Source organism: Vulpes lagopus, chromosome 3 (genome assembly GCF_018345385.1).
Source record: "Vulpes lagopus strain Blue_001 chromosome 3, ASM1834538v1, whole genome shotgun sequence".
NCBI lineage: Eukaryota > Metazoa > Chordata > Mammalia > Carnivora > Canidae > Vulpes > Vulpes lagopus.
In genome coordinates, this window is record NC_054826.1 from 82,606,623 (window position 1) to 82,619,830 (window position 13,208).

General features: G+C 47.0%; 1 protein-coding gene and 1 long non-coding RNA gene across 5 annotated transcripts in view; one reads left to right on the forward strand and one right to left on the reverse strand.

The window, feature by feature from the left end:
• LOC121486904 overlaps positions 1-10,960 on the reverse strand; it is a 140,658-nt gene extending 129,698 nt beyond the window's left edge. For 3 of the 4 annotated variants that reach the window (XR_005986766.1, XR_005986764.1, XR_005986760.1), the window contains exons 1-2: positions 10,825-10,960; positions 8,661-8,703 (exon numbers count right to left, since the gene is read on the reverse strand). This is a non-coding gene — a long non-coding RNA (uncharacterized LOC121486904). The remainder of the gene's footprint in view (positions 1-8,660; positions 8,704-10,824) is intronic. The other variant, XR_005986763.1, reaches the window with a different exon arrangement.
• Positions 10,961-11,102: 142 nt separating this feature from the next.
• Positions 11,103-13,208, forward strand: part of KCNK1 (potassium two pore domain channel subfamily K member 1) — a 42,678-nt gene continuing 40,572 nt past the window's right edge. The window contains exon 1 of the mRNA XM_041750092.1: positions 11,103-11,506. Coding sequence (XP_041606026.1) covers positions 11,152-11,506 — 355 coding nt within the window. The 5' untranslated portion in view covers positions 11,103-11,151. The remainder of the gene's footprint in view (positions 11,507-13,208) is intronic.

Sequence of the window (13,208 nt, forward strand, 5' to 3'; positions counted from 1 at the left end):
ACAGTGAAATAATGACAGAGGAGTGAGGTAGCAAACTTGTCCTTAGTAATAACCAGCACCTCAAACCACTTCTTGGTTTACGAAATACTTTCAAGTTACCTTAGGTAAGCCTTGCAGACCAATACCATCCCCTTCACACATAAGATTCCCAACCCCAGGAGCTCACATTAACGCTGTCTGTTTTCATCTGAGGGAACAGACTCACAGGGTCACACACTTCTTCTTCTTCTTCTTCTTCTTCTTCTTCTTTTTTTTTTTTATTCATGAGAGACATAAGGAGAGAGAGAGGCAGAGACACAGGCAGAGGGAGAAGCAGGCTCCGTGCAGGAGCCCAACGCGGGACTGGATCCCTGGTCTCCAGGATCACGTCCTGGGCTGAAGGCGGCGCTAAACCGCCGAGCCACCAGGGCTGCTGGGTCACACAACTTAAGTACGTTGTGGAGCTGCTTGGGACCTGGGTCAGCCTTCTCTGCCTGGTCTCACGGGGCCCCATCGAGGTGTCAGCAGGACAGTATCCCTTGCTGGAGGCTCTTAGGAAGAATGTGGGCAGAACCCAGTTCCTGGTTGATTGACATACCCATTTCCTGACTGGCTGTCAGGTGGGAGTTGCTCTCAGCTTCTAGAAGCATCCACAGTTCCTAACTGGTGAATCTTTCCCATGCTTCAAATCCCCCTCACCTCTCCTTTGCCTCATCAACCTCTCTCTAACAAAGTCTCTGACCTTCCTCTTCTGATATTCAGGGCTCCAGTGATTCCACTGGGCCCTACTGGATATTCCAGGTTAATTTCCTTGTTTTAATGTCACCTGATTAGTAACCTTAATTCCATCTGCAAAGTCCCTTTGCAGCAGTACCTAGATTAGTGTTTGATTGAATAGCCTGGGGAACCAAAACTCTCAGGGGCTGTCCTTAGAGTCCTGATGCAGCACTGTAGGTGGCCACAGGTCAGTAAGGGGGTGGCCTCCAAGACAGCAGGTTTGCTTGAAAAGCAAGGACAGGGCAAGCATACAACATACTAGAGCAAAACTCCAAATTCTTATAAGGACAAGAATGTACCACAGCAGTCCTACTAATTTCACATTCTGTGAAAATAGCCCAGTCACCACACGGAAGAAACACAAAGCCCTTTTATTTGGGGTGTCTTAGTGGATTCGAGTCTCAAGAGAGAGTCAGCTCTGGGCTATGGTTTCACCAAAGACCAATGAGGCTGACCAGGAGGTGAGCTTTGGCCAAGGGGCTGGTCTGGGCACTGCATAGCTCTGATGTTAGCTCTTGATATGATCTATCTGCTGAGCCTGCAACACACACACATGTGCCAGAAACTCTCTTCCTATTACTTTGACATCCGATGATTCCATTTATGTCCTCTCTTCCCAAATAAAATAGATGCTGATAGCACTTTATATTGAAAAGAGTAGACAAATTTTTGTATTCTATGGAGAACAAAACCACACGTTTGATCATTCCAAAAAAAATAAATAAATAAAAGCAGTGGCAGATCCATATACCTTTTATTTCTACTCTGTTTATTTGCTTATATTTGCCTTCAAGTAAATGCTTATTGTACGGTCAATCTGTGGCTTGCTAATTCTTGTCTCAAATATTTTCTTTTCTTCTTTTTTAAATATACGTGTTTATCTAACACGTGGTATTTGAAGTCCTAGTTCAAGAATGACTTTTCTCAGGAAGACACTTTTGGTAGCTCAACACAGTTCACAATGTGTCTTTCATCTTCTGAATACGTGGGGCTCTTAGCACACAGCTCAGCTGTGAAAATTCATTGCGACCATGCCTTACTTTTCCATAGTGCCCAATCATATATTTATAGGTTAATTATTTTCCTTGATTCTCATTGTAGGTATAGATAGGTGATGAGTTATTATCAGTCCTCTTTGTTCTTTTTTTGTTTGTTTGTTAAGCCCATGAAGAAAAAGAAGCCAAGGGACGATAAATGACTTATTCAAGATGCATAGCTGGTTGGAGGTAGAAGCAGAGTCTCCTAAAACCTAGGCTAACACCCTTCTCTTTACCTGTGCATCTTTGTAGCACTTGGGGACAATTTCTCAGCCTGTTCCTCTTGTTCTATCTCTCCTTCCACAGGTCTCTAAGGACTGTGGCTTTTGGCTTATGCTATCTCTTACATCTATTCCTGCCATCTTCCTGGGAAATATTTGACATCTGTGTGGGTGTCCCATCCAGCAACCAATATCTGTATGTTTTTGACCTTCTTTATGCCAATAATCTCCTACCTCTACTAAACTTCAGTCACTCTCTTCCATTGTAAAGCCAAAACTGTCACTCTCTAGAATGTTCCATAGATGAATGTTAATTTGGATAACCCACCATTCTGACGTCCATCTCCCCCAGAATTTGCCGAGATCTAAACTTGTATAGACAACTGCCTAGTGGGACATGTTCCCTTGCATACCTGAGGAGTAACTTGGACTCAACTTGTCCTAAACTGAAATCATGAACCTCTCTTGCAAACCTTATCCTTCTCTCAACTTCAGTTAATGGTGCCACCACCATTTCTGCCCACAAGCCAGAAACCTGATGCCCTTGTTCCACCTACACCCATGTATCCACTCAGTCCAACCCCAAATCCTGGAGACTTCTCAAGTCTTTATGCCTATCTGCTCACATTCATTCATTCATTCATTCATTTTCATTTCCATGAACTTCCACTATGTGCCAGATTCTGTTCTAGGTGCTGAGGCTACAGAACAGGCAGTGATCTCTGCCCTTACTGCATTTACCCATGGAGGTAAATTGCCATCATTCACTTTCTGGAACATTCCTTCCCAATCCAGTGGTTCCATGGAATCAACTCCTGCTATACTCTGGCCCATTCTTTACATTGCAAAGTGGATATTTTGAAATGCAAATTCTTATGCTGAAAACCCTTCCTTGGAGTCCATGAAAAAGACCTATATTCCTAATCTGCCCTGCAAGGTCCTGTGTGATCTGGGCCCACCACCTTTATAGCCTCTTTTCCCCCTAGTTCCAAACTCTCCCTCAGTCCCACTTCTTTCTTTTAGTTAATCCCAATCATCTTTCAGTTCAGCCTAAATAGCAGGGTTCAGGGAAGCCTTTCTGATTCCCATATTCAGACAGACTTCCCTGTTACCTGCCTTATATTCCCTGCATGTATACCTGCCATATAGTTCCTCTCTCTTCATATTTAGTTAATGTTTGACTCTCTCATTTGAATATTTCTTTAAGACAAGAAACATTTTGTTCACTATTACATTCTCTGAGCCTAGCACAAGTCTTGTTTTTCAATCTCTATTTGTTAAATGAAGCAATAAATAAGTGAATGAACCATCCAACACTTGCTTTTCTCTCTTTCTTCGTCAACTTCTATGCTATGGATCACAGTCATACCTACTTCCTCTGGGACCATTCTTTTTTTTTTAATAATAAATTTATTTTTATTGGTGTTCAATTTGCCAACATACAGAATAACACCCAGTGCTCATCCCGTCAAGTGCCCCCCTCAGTGCCCATCACCCATTCACCCCCACCCCCCGCCCTCCTACCCTTCCACCACCCCTAGTTCATTTCCCAGAGTTAGGAGTCTTCATGCTCTGTCTCCCTTTCTGATATTTCCTACCCATTTCTTCTCCTTTCCCTTCTATTCCCTTTCACTATTATTTATATTCCCCAAATGAATGAGACCATATAATGTTTGTCCTTCTCTAATTGACTTATTTCACTCAGCATAATACCCTCCAGTTCCATCCACATTGAAGCAAATGGTGGGTATTTGTCATTTCTAATGGCTGAGTAATATTCCATTGTATACATAAACCACATCTTTATCCATTCATCTTTTGATGGACACTGAGGCTCCTTCCACAGTTTGGCTATTGTGGACATTGCTGCTAGAAACATCGGGGTGCAGGTGTCCCGGCGTTTCATTGCATCTGAATCTTTGGGGTAAATCCCCAGCAGTGCAATTGCTGGGTCGTAGGGCAGGTCTATTTTTAACTCTTTGAGGAACCTCCACACAGTTTTCCAGAGTGGCTGCACCGGTTCACATTTCTGGGACCATTCTTTACCAAGTGTCTCTTCTTTCTTCTCCTGCTTTATACCCCACTTTTCTACTGGCTCCTTCCCAGCAGTACACAATCATGCTCAAGTCTCTAGTTGTCTTAAGCACACAACATGTCCACACAACAACCGTCCCCAGCCCCATTCCATATCCCCATTAATCACTCCCTTTCCATCCCTCAGTCTAGCTGGAGCTAATGTTCTGGGCTTATGGTCTTCACTTCTCACCTCACTCTTCTTAACAGCAGCTAGTATCTGCCAGGCCCTCTAGAACTACACTGGATGGGGTTTCCCACAGCTCCTTGATGGTCACATTTCACCCTTCACCTGTATATCCCCTTGTAGCCTCCAACCTCTAGAGTATTTTCCTGGTTAATCTCTCTCCTCCTTGGCTTACAGATTACCACTCCCCCCTGGTTTTCTTCCTGCTCTACTTCCCACATCCTTTCTTGATTGTTTTCCAATGTCTTTTGGTCAAAGTTTCTCTCATCTTAAAATAATAGATAATATTCTATATGTTCCTCTAACTCTGTTCTTTCTCGTCCCTTTACATCGCCAAGCATTTTGGGGGCACTGTCTTATCTGGCTACTTTTGCTTACACATTCTCTACTTACTGCTCAATTTACACAATCTCCCTCTGCCTCTCTCTTTTCACTGAAGTCTTGCTCCTCTGTCTTCTCCTTTCTTATTTTTCACACAGGCAGTTTTCTTCTCTTGTACCTGATCCCTTTCAGCCCCAGCACCCACTGCTGCCTGAGAAACCCTACCGGGTTCTCAGATAATTGCAATGAATCTGGTTGGTAGACAGACAATCATTGGTTTGACCAGCTTTGGTTCAAGCTCTATGCGTAGTCCAATCAGTCATGTTAGGGGTAGGGTCATGGCCATAGTCCTGCTCCTAGGATCTGTAAGTGTGTTGTGTTGTGTCGTATTTCAAAGGTGATGTGCAGGGCAAATATTCAAAGATGAACTAGTGGGACATGTTTTTTATTCAATGAATTGAATTGAAGTTCAATTCAATGTATATCGAAAACCCTAGAATCCAATAGAACAAAATTACCCCCCAAATAAATCACTTCCCTGTCTGGGGCCCCTCAAGCAGTTCCTTGTGCTAAGAATAGCTTCCTCGCATTGAAAGCAATGACAAATACTTAGTACATAAGCACAGGGTGGTTGACCACGGTTCTAAAAACATTTCTCACTAAACAAATTTTTCATGCCTGGGAAAAATGTAATCATTGTGATTATTTATTAATCAAACAATCAAAAGTATTTATGGTACATTCATCATATGAAAAAATTGTACCAAGTGCTATCAAGGATACAAAGAACTAAGAGATGCAGGGATTTTTCCTGAGAGTCTACACTGTCATAGGGAGACAAAGCATCTATGGTTGATACTTGAACAATGCTGGGGTTGGGGGCACCAATCTCCCATGCAGCTGCAAATCTGCAAATAACTTCTGACTCTCCCAAAATTTAACCACCAATAGCTTACTACTGACCAGAAGTCTTACTGATAACATAGTCAGTTAACATACATTTTATATGTCCTATGTGTCATACACTGTATTCTTATAGTAAAGCTACAGAAAATATTAAGAAAATCATAAGGAAAATATATTTACAGTACTGCATTGTATAGAAAAAAAACATACATAAGTTGACCTAGGAAGTGCAAACCCATGTTGTTCAAGGGTCAACTGCACTCATAAAAATAATGACACTGGAAGGGGTATGTTAGGGACCTGGACACGCAAACAGATAATGTATGTAGATGAATTCAGAGGGAAGAGAGATAGGGTTTTGTGCATTTAGTTTTTTTTTTAAAGATTTATTTATTTGAGAGAGAGAAAGAGAGAGAGAGAGAGAGAGAGAGAGAGAGAGAGAGAGAGAGAGAATGAGCAGGGGGGAGGAGCAGACAGAGAGGGAAAGAAAATCCCAAGCCAACTCTGCACTGAGCCGATGATGTTCTGCTCCACCTCATGACCTGAGCTGCAACCATGAGTCAGACACTTAAGGAACTACACTACCAGGCACCCCTAGTTTGGTAGTTTAAAAAGGTGGCCTAAATGGTAGATCTGGATGAGGTCTTGCAATACAGGAAGGTTTAAGTGGAAGTGGCATGTGATACGGGAGGAATTAAACGATACTAGGATGGAGAGGAGGTACTAATAAAGCAAACTCCGAAGTTTACAGACTTCATTTGGAGTCCTGGACCTAAAGTTTGGGGGAGTTTGGTGGAGGAATCTCAGTCTTTTTCTGTCTGAGTAGGTAGGTTCTTGAAAAGGTAAACCACTGACCTCAAGGATAAAGCCACTCTGCTGGAAAGCTTCCTGGAAGACACTTGGTGCCCCACGTGCACACACAATAGCTTATGAAGTGCATTGTGCCAAGCCATCAAAGAGCTTGCTGGCCAGGGGCTGTCACTTAGGGGGAGCACTGATGAGAGCCAACATCCAGGCTGGACCACTCCAGGAGGAAAAAAAAAATTGCCCAACACTTCTTCCTCTCTCTTTTCCAGTATTAGGGCCATAACCTCCCACACCATAGCCATCTGAAATCATGGAATAACCAAGACTGGGGGAGCCCATTTCAGATTGCTGAGACACATGACCTGGTTTTGGAGAGCGATGAAGTGCTGAGTTAACTGTGAGGTGACCACAGCTCAGATGAGCAGGAGCTCAGAGGCAGGGGACAGCGGGGGAGGTATGTGTGCTGCTGGGGGTCCTTTCCAACACGCATGGCAGGGTAGAGCAGTGGACGTCATCAGAATACTCTCTACAGTGGCTCTTCTTTTAACTAAAAAAAAATTTTTTTTTTTTTAAGTTTCAGCATCTCCCCCTTCTATTCAATCTCTTGCTTCCATCTTTCTCCCCTTTCCTTCCTTATTTCTGGCACCCATAAATAAGAAGTGAGCAGGGATCGATTATGTTTTAGCACTCACAGGTAACGTGTGATCGGAGGCCTGCTTAAGAGACAGAGCTGAGAGCAGGGAAATTAGGAACATTGTTCAGGCCAGGGTGCACAGTGTGTCACAGGCGTGCGTAGGCAGGAGGACCTGAAGGGGGGTCATCTGCTGCTTGCTATTCCACCACCAGACCCACCCACAGGCTGAACCTGATCTGCGTTTCTCACATGGTGGACACCTCCCACCACAGTAAGCGGACGTGGCAACACCCTTTGTCAAAGACAACAGAGAAGCCAGGGGGCTGAGCACCGCCAGGAGTTAGCGGCTCAAGGCTGGAGCAGGTTGGGATTCCTGGCTAGGAATCCACAATTTTCGGAGGCACCTCAGGGTAACTTTGTGTTTTACTTGTTCCACACCTGTCCTCCCCATACACCTGACCTTGTAGATGCTACAACTGCAAGATCTCAGATTTGTTAAGAACCTTAATAGGCTAAATGCTCTCCATTGTATCTTTCTAATTTGCGATTGTTTGCCTTCTGCTTGAACCTCATGGCTGGAGCTCATTGTTTCTAGAGGCAGCTCATTCCGTTGGCAGTCAAGTCATAATGAGAACGTTCTCTCTTACAGGAATTTCTAAGTCCTATACCTTGTATCTTTCATCCGTTAGTCCTAGCTTTGCCCTTGGAAGACACACAAAATAAATTTGCCTATTTTTTCTCTGCATGTAGCCATCACATCATCCTAAATTTTCTTTCTTCAGGGCAAATGCCTGGAATACTCCTGCCATTTCTCCAAGCTGAGTTTCCAGACCCATCATCAGCCAGGAATATCTCATGGGGATATGGGCCATGTCACTGAGATTCCTTGTACTGAGCACCCTCACCCCCACAGACTGTCCAACACTCTCCAGAAGTTAAAGATGTCAACTTCAAAGACCCACATTAGGGATACAGCTTGTTGGCTGGTGGGATAGCTTCAGCTCACTCTTAAGGACTGCATTCCTACTGCCAACCCAAATGCCAACATTTTTAAAAATTATGATAAAATATACATAACACAAAATTTACTATCATGGCTATTTTTAAGTGTGCAGTTCAGTTGCACCAAAAGCACATTCATATTATTTTGTACAACCACCGCCATCCGTCTCCAGTATTTTTTATCTTGCAAAATTGAAACTTTGTCCATCCCTATTAGACACTAACTCCCCACTTCCCTTTCTTCTCAGCCCCTGGCAACCACAATTCATTCAAACTTGAGTTTGACTACTCTAAATATCTTATGTAAGTGGAATCATACAGGTTTTACCCTTTGCAATTGGCTTATTTTGCTTAAGACAATATCCTCAAGTTCATATTATAGCATGTGTCAGAATTGCATTATTTTTTAAGGCTGAAAAATACTCCATTGTATTTTTGTAAGGTGTAAGATTTTTGTAAGATGCAAACTTCCATCATTGTAAGTTTATACTACATTTTGCTTATCCATTCAGCTATTGGTGGACACTTGGGTGCTTCCTCCCCTTGACTATTGTCAATAATGCTGTGAACATGGGTACACAAATGCCTCTTAGAGTTCCTGCTTTCAACTCTTTGGGGGTATAAAGCCAGAAAAGGAATTACAAATGCTAATATTTTGTCCTTGCTGCTGATTGGCTGTGTTTGTGAATTTCACTTTTAGAAAGTGAACGACTTACCTATAGAGCTACAATCTCTACAAATTGTTCTCATCATCTCAACCTGTTGAGAGAATTAAGCCTAGTCACATAAACTGTGCGTCATTGATGTCTTATTATCATACAGTACAATAGTGATCATTTACATCATTATCTCTCTGTCTGATTAACTTGCAAGGCTCTGTGCCAGTGCAAGATTTGTTTTTCACAAAGCTTGGTCACTTGTCTCCAAATTATGTCAATTAACGTGAACACCAATGCAGAAAACAGCCCCACTGCCTCTCGCACCCAGTGCATCCCCTCCCATCCCACCCTTGCTCCCCTCTTGTGAATCTCCACCCTTTCCTCTGAGTGTTCTTCCATATTCCTTTTTTTTTTTTTTCTGAGAAATACATGGGATGATCTCTGTCATGCTGAGGCAGGTATAGGGTGGCAGAGATGTGAGTTCCAGTTTGCATGGTCACAAGAGGGAAGTAGCCAGCCCACAGAAGTCCTAGACCTGACATTGCTGAGATTGCTAACTTCCCTGAAGACAGGTGAATGACATGTCCAGAGCAGTGGGCTGAGAAGAGGAAGGGAGGCAGCCAACCTCTATTCTCAAGATTCAGGTCAACTATGAGAGCCGAAACCACAGAAATACGTGTGCTCTTTAGCCCACCCACCTCCAGGTTCCACTCAACAGATCTCACCTTGCTGGGCAACACCTACGTCTGGTCCCTACCAGACCACTCCTATCATATTTCCAATTTCTACCATAGTCTGATGGTAACATATGATTTAAAAGTATTTGGGATCCCTGGCCTAGTTGTAATATGGACCTAGGGCAGAGGTCTAAGTCAGAGAAGTGAAATTCGGGAGACAATGACAAATTCATCTGAAGAAACCTTGTAATGATGATTTGTAAAGTTCAGCATAATCTAGATGCATGCTGCTCTGGCTATCTGTCAGTGTACAAGCAGCTATCTGAAAACCTGATGGTTGAAAATAGCAACTGTGTTATTATATCTCATGAGTCAGGTCAGGCTCAGCTGGGAGAATCTCAAATATGTAAAATATTTGTATTTTGTATTGTTAAATAGAACTATATCTGCCTAATCTGCATAGGAAAAAAAACATTTCTGCAGAAAATTTTAAAACTATAAAAATGTACTAGAAATAAAAGTCACCTATGTACTCCACTATCACTCAAAGACAACTGTTGGGAGCCAGTTTATGTATTTGAGATTCTAGACATAAGACTGTGTATTTTCAATAAGTAAGATCAAGTATACTTCAAAAGTCTTCAAATACATCTTTAATAGCTACATGATATCCACGCTGTAGAGATAACATAATTTATCTAACCATTCCCCTACTTGGAGCATTTTGATTGTTCCTGACTCTTATCTCATAAAACATGCACGCATGTGTGCCGCCTGTATATAATATACATGTACTAGTCATGAATAGCCTTGTCTGTAAATCTTTGCCTGATGATTTTTTCTTAGGACACATCACGGAGCCAGAGTACAGAAACACCTCAAGGTTCTGGAAATGTACTGCCAAATTGCCTTTCCAAAAGGGTGCACTGGTTTTTACTCTCACCCACAGTCAAGTGGTGACACTGACGCTGTCATCTTAAAAAGAACACTCGGGAAAGCTCAGTTTCTCCTGTTAACTTTGCTTCCCTCTTCATTTTAAAAAGCGAGAGTTCAGAAATGTGACTTTTCTCAAACTCTCCTTTGCTCTCAGATTCTTGAGCGGGAGGAGGCTTCTATGACCCAAGGCACCTTCCAACCCCGAGGTTTTGGTATTTTCACCATCATCATTGGCACCAGATGGCTCGAGCCTTGGGCCAATAAGGCAGACGAAGGAAAGCATCCTCGCGCTCGCTATTTTGCCCTACAGGCTGTGGAGATTAAGGAGAAATAGGTGGGACCTGGGTGGGCGGCAGGTGTAGCGGGCACCGGAGGCTTGGGCAGGCAGCGCACCGCACACGGGCCGTCACTAGCCGCCCGCCGCCCGCCGCCCGCCGCCCGCCGCCCGCCGCCCGCCGGGCTGGGCTGCAGCTCCCGGGAGGGCAGCGCGTGTCTGCGGCGGCGGGAGGGGGTCCGGGCCCCCGCGCGCCGCCCACCCGCGGGCCCCGCGCCCAGCCCCGGCGCTCCCGCCGAGCTTGCCACGCGGTCTCGGCCGACTCCCGGGTTACCTGAGCCGGCGACCACGTCAGCGCCACATCACCGGGGCCGTTTCTATTGCGGGGAAACAGGAAAAGAAGAAAGGAAAACCTCCCCCGGGCGAGCCAATCGCAGGCAGACGGCGCCGCTGGCGAGCGTCGAGGGCGCGCGTGGGGGCGGGGCCGGGGCGGGGCGGGGGCCGGGCTGTGGGCGTGGCCGGGGCGGGGCCGAGGGCGGCGGGGCGGGGCCGGGGCGGGGCCGGGGCGGGGCCGGGGCGGGGCCGGGGCGGGGCCGAGGGCCGCGCTCGGGCCGGTCTGCGGCGTGGGCCTGGGCTGTGGCGGCGGCGGCGGCGGGGGAAGATGCTGCAGTCCCTGGCCGGCAGCTCGTGCGTGCGCCTGGTGGAGCGGCACCGCTCGGCCTGGTGCTTCGGCTTCCTGGTGCTCGGCTACCTGCTCTACCTGGTCTTCGGCGCCGTGGTCTTCTCGTCGGTGGAGCTGCCCTACGAGGACCTGCTGCGCCAGGAGCTGCGCAAGCTGAAGCGGCGCTTCCTGGAGGAGCACGAGTGCCTGTCGGAGCAGCAGCTCGAGCAGTTCCTGGGCCGCGTGCTGGAGGCCAGCAACTACGGCGTGTCGGTGCTCAGCAACGCCTCGGGCAACTGGAACTGGGACTTCACCTCCGCGCTCTTCTTCGCCAGCACCGTGCTGTCCACCACAGGTAGAGGCCCGCCGAGGGCCACCGCGGCCGCCCGCCCCGGCCCCGCCCCCTCCGCCCCCCGCCCCCCGCCCCCCGCCCGGGCCCCTCGGCGCCCCCAGCGCCCCCCGCCCCCCCGCCCCCCCGGGGCGCGCTCAGCCCGCGGAGCCGGAAGCCGGCGGGTGGCCTCGGAGCGCGCCTTGGGTGTTGCCGCCGGTAACTCCCGGGAAGTGGTCCCTAAAGGCTCCGGCCTGGGTGGCCGCTCGGGCTCCACGGGCCGCGTCCCGGTTCCGCGGTACCCAGCGCCGACTGTCCGGGCGGCATCTGGAGCATCGCGGCCGCCCCGCATCGCGGCTGGGGGATGCGGGAAACTCGGTTGCCTCAAGCGCGCCCACCTTCCTCCCTGGCCCCCCGCAGGGCCGAGGCCGCGCCGAGGGGTCACCTTCCCGAGGGTGCCCTCCCTTTTGGTGATGCACAGGTTTCTCGGCTCTTTGCTGTTTTGGGGGCGGTGGTAGGGGCAGCCGAGTGACATCACTGCTCTCCGCAGGTGACCTCTGTCCGAGCAGACCGGCGGATCTGGTTTCTTTTCAGAATAGGAGGAAGGCTGAGGGAAGGGAGCATCCGATCGCCTCTGATCTGGCAAAATGGGGGCACCCTGATTCAGCAGTTTTTTCAACTTCAGGTGTGCAAGGCCACCCCTAAACTTCGCAGGGACACTTGACCGCACTACTCAGCCCGCAGGAAGCTCCCGGACGGGAGGAGCGTCCTCGGGCGACAGCGCAGGCCGGCGAGTGCCCCAGGGCGCCCTTACTCTGCCGGATCAGATGAATGAAGGCTGAATCTCCCCAGCGGCGAAGTGGGGCACTCACCCTGGTTGGAGAGATTTGTAAGTTGATACTTGAACCCTGGAAAGTATCTCAAAGAACGTTCAGCGAAGTCCCCTTTTTATCCAGAAGATCAAATCTTTGAACAATCCATCTTGGCTTGAACAAGGTCACACACTTACTAGTTACCAGGGTAGTCCTGGAATTTGGGCCGGGTGTGATCCCTGCCGGGAAGACCGTACCCGCCCCACCCCCACCTCCCTAGCAGGTGAATCAACTTTGTGTGACAACAGTTCTTTCTTCACTCCACCCCCTCTGCACCTCCCAGGGTTGTTTGCACTCCCTTTGGGCTAAACCCAGTGGATTGTTTTGGTTGTAAGTGGTACTGAGTAATAGTCCACTTTCAGTATAGATCCTGTGAAAACAATGATTTAGAAGTCTGGGGTGCGTTACTAAATCGGAGTAAACAGAATATGAGCTTGCGTTATGATATTTTAGAAACTATGTTAAAGTTAGCGCTAAACAAACAGGACTTGCCATCTTTTCAATTCTGCCGACATCAGTCTTTAGTTTTATTTTGACAAGTGCTACTTCCATTGTCTTTAGGGAGCTGGGATCCGGGGATCATTTAGAAGTCACCATGCTTTTCCTTTGAAGTACATTTGTCCTAAATTGAGAATCATTCATCCTCTGCGGAACTGAGTGTTTTCACCCAGCTACAGAAGCTCCACAATTGGGTCACAATGTTTAGGAAACCTTGTGAAGAGTAATTATCACTTTAGTGTTTTCGTAGTGGTATTTTCAAGGCAACAGGATAAGAATATTGTGAGGAAAAGAATGTGTTTGCTTTTGCTGGGTGGGATTTTCCATGACTGACACTGCTCTGCCGAATCTTGTGATAG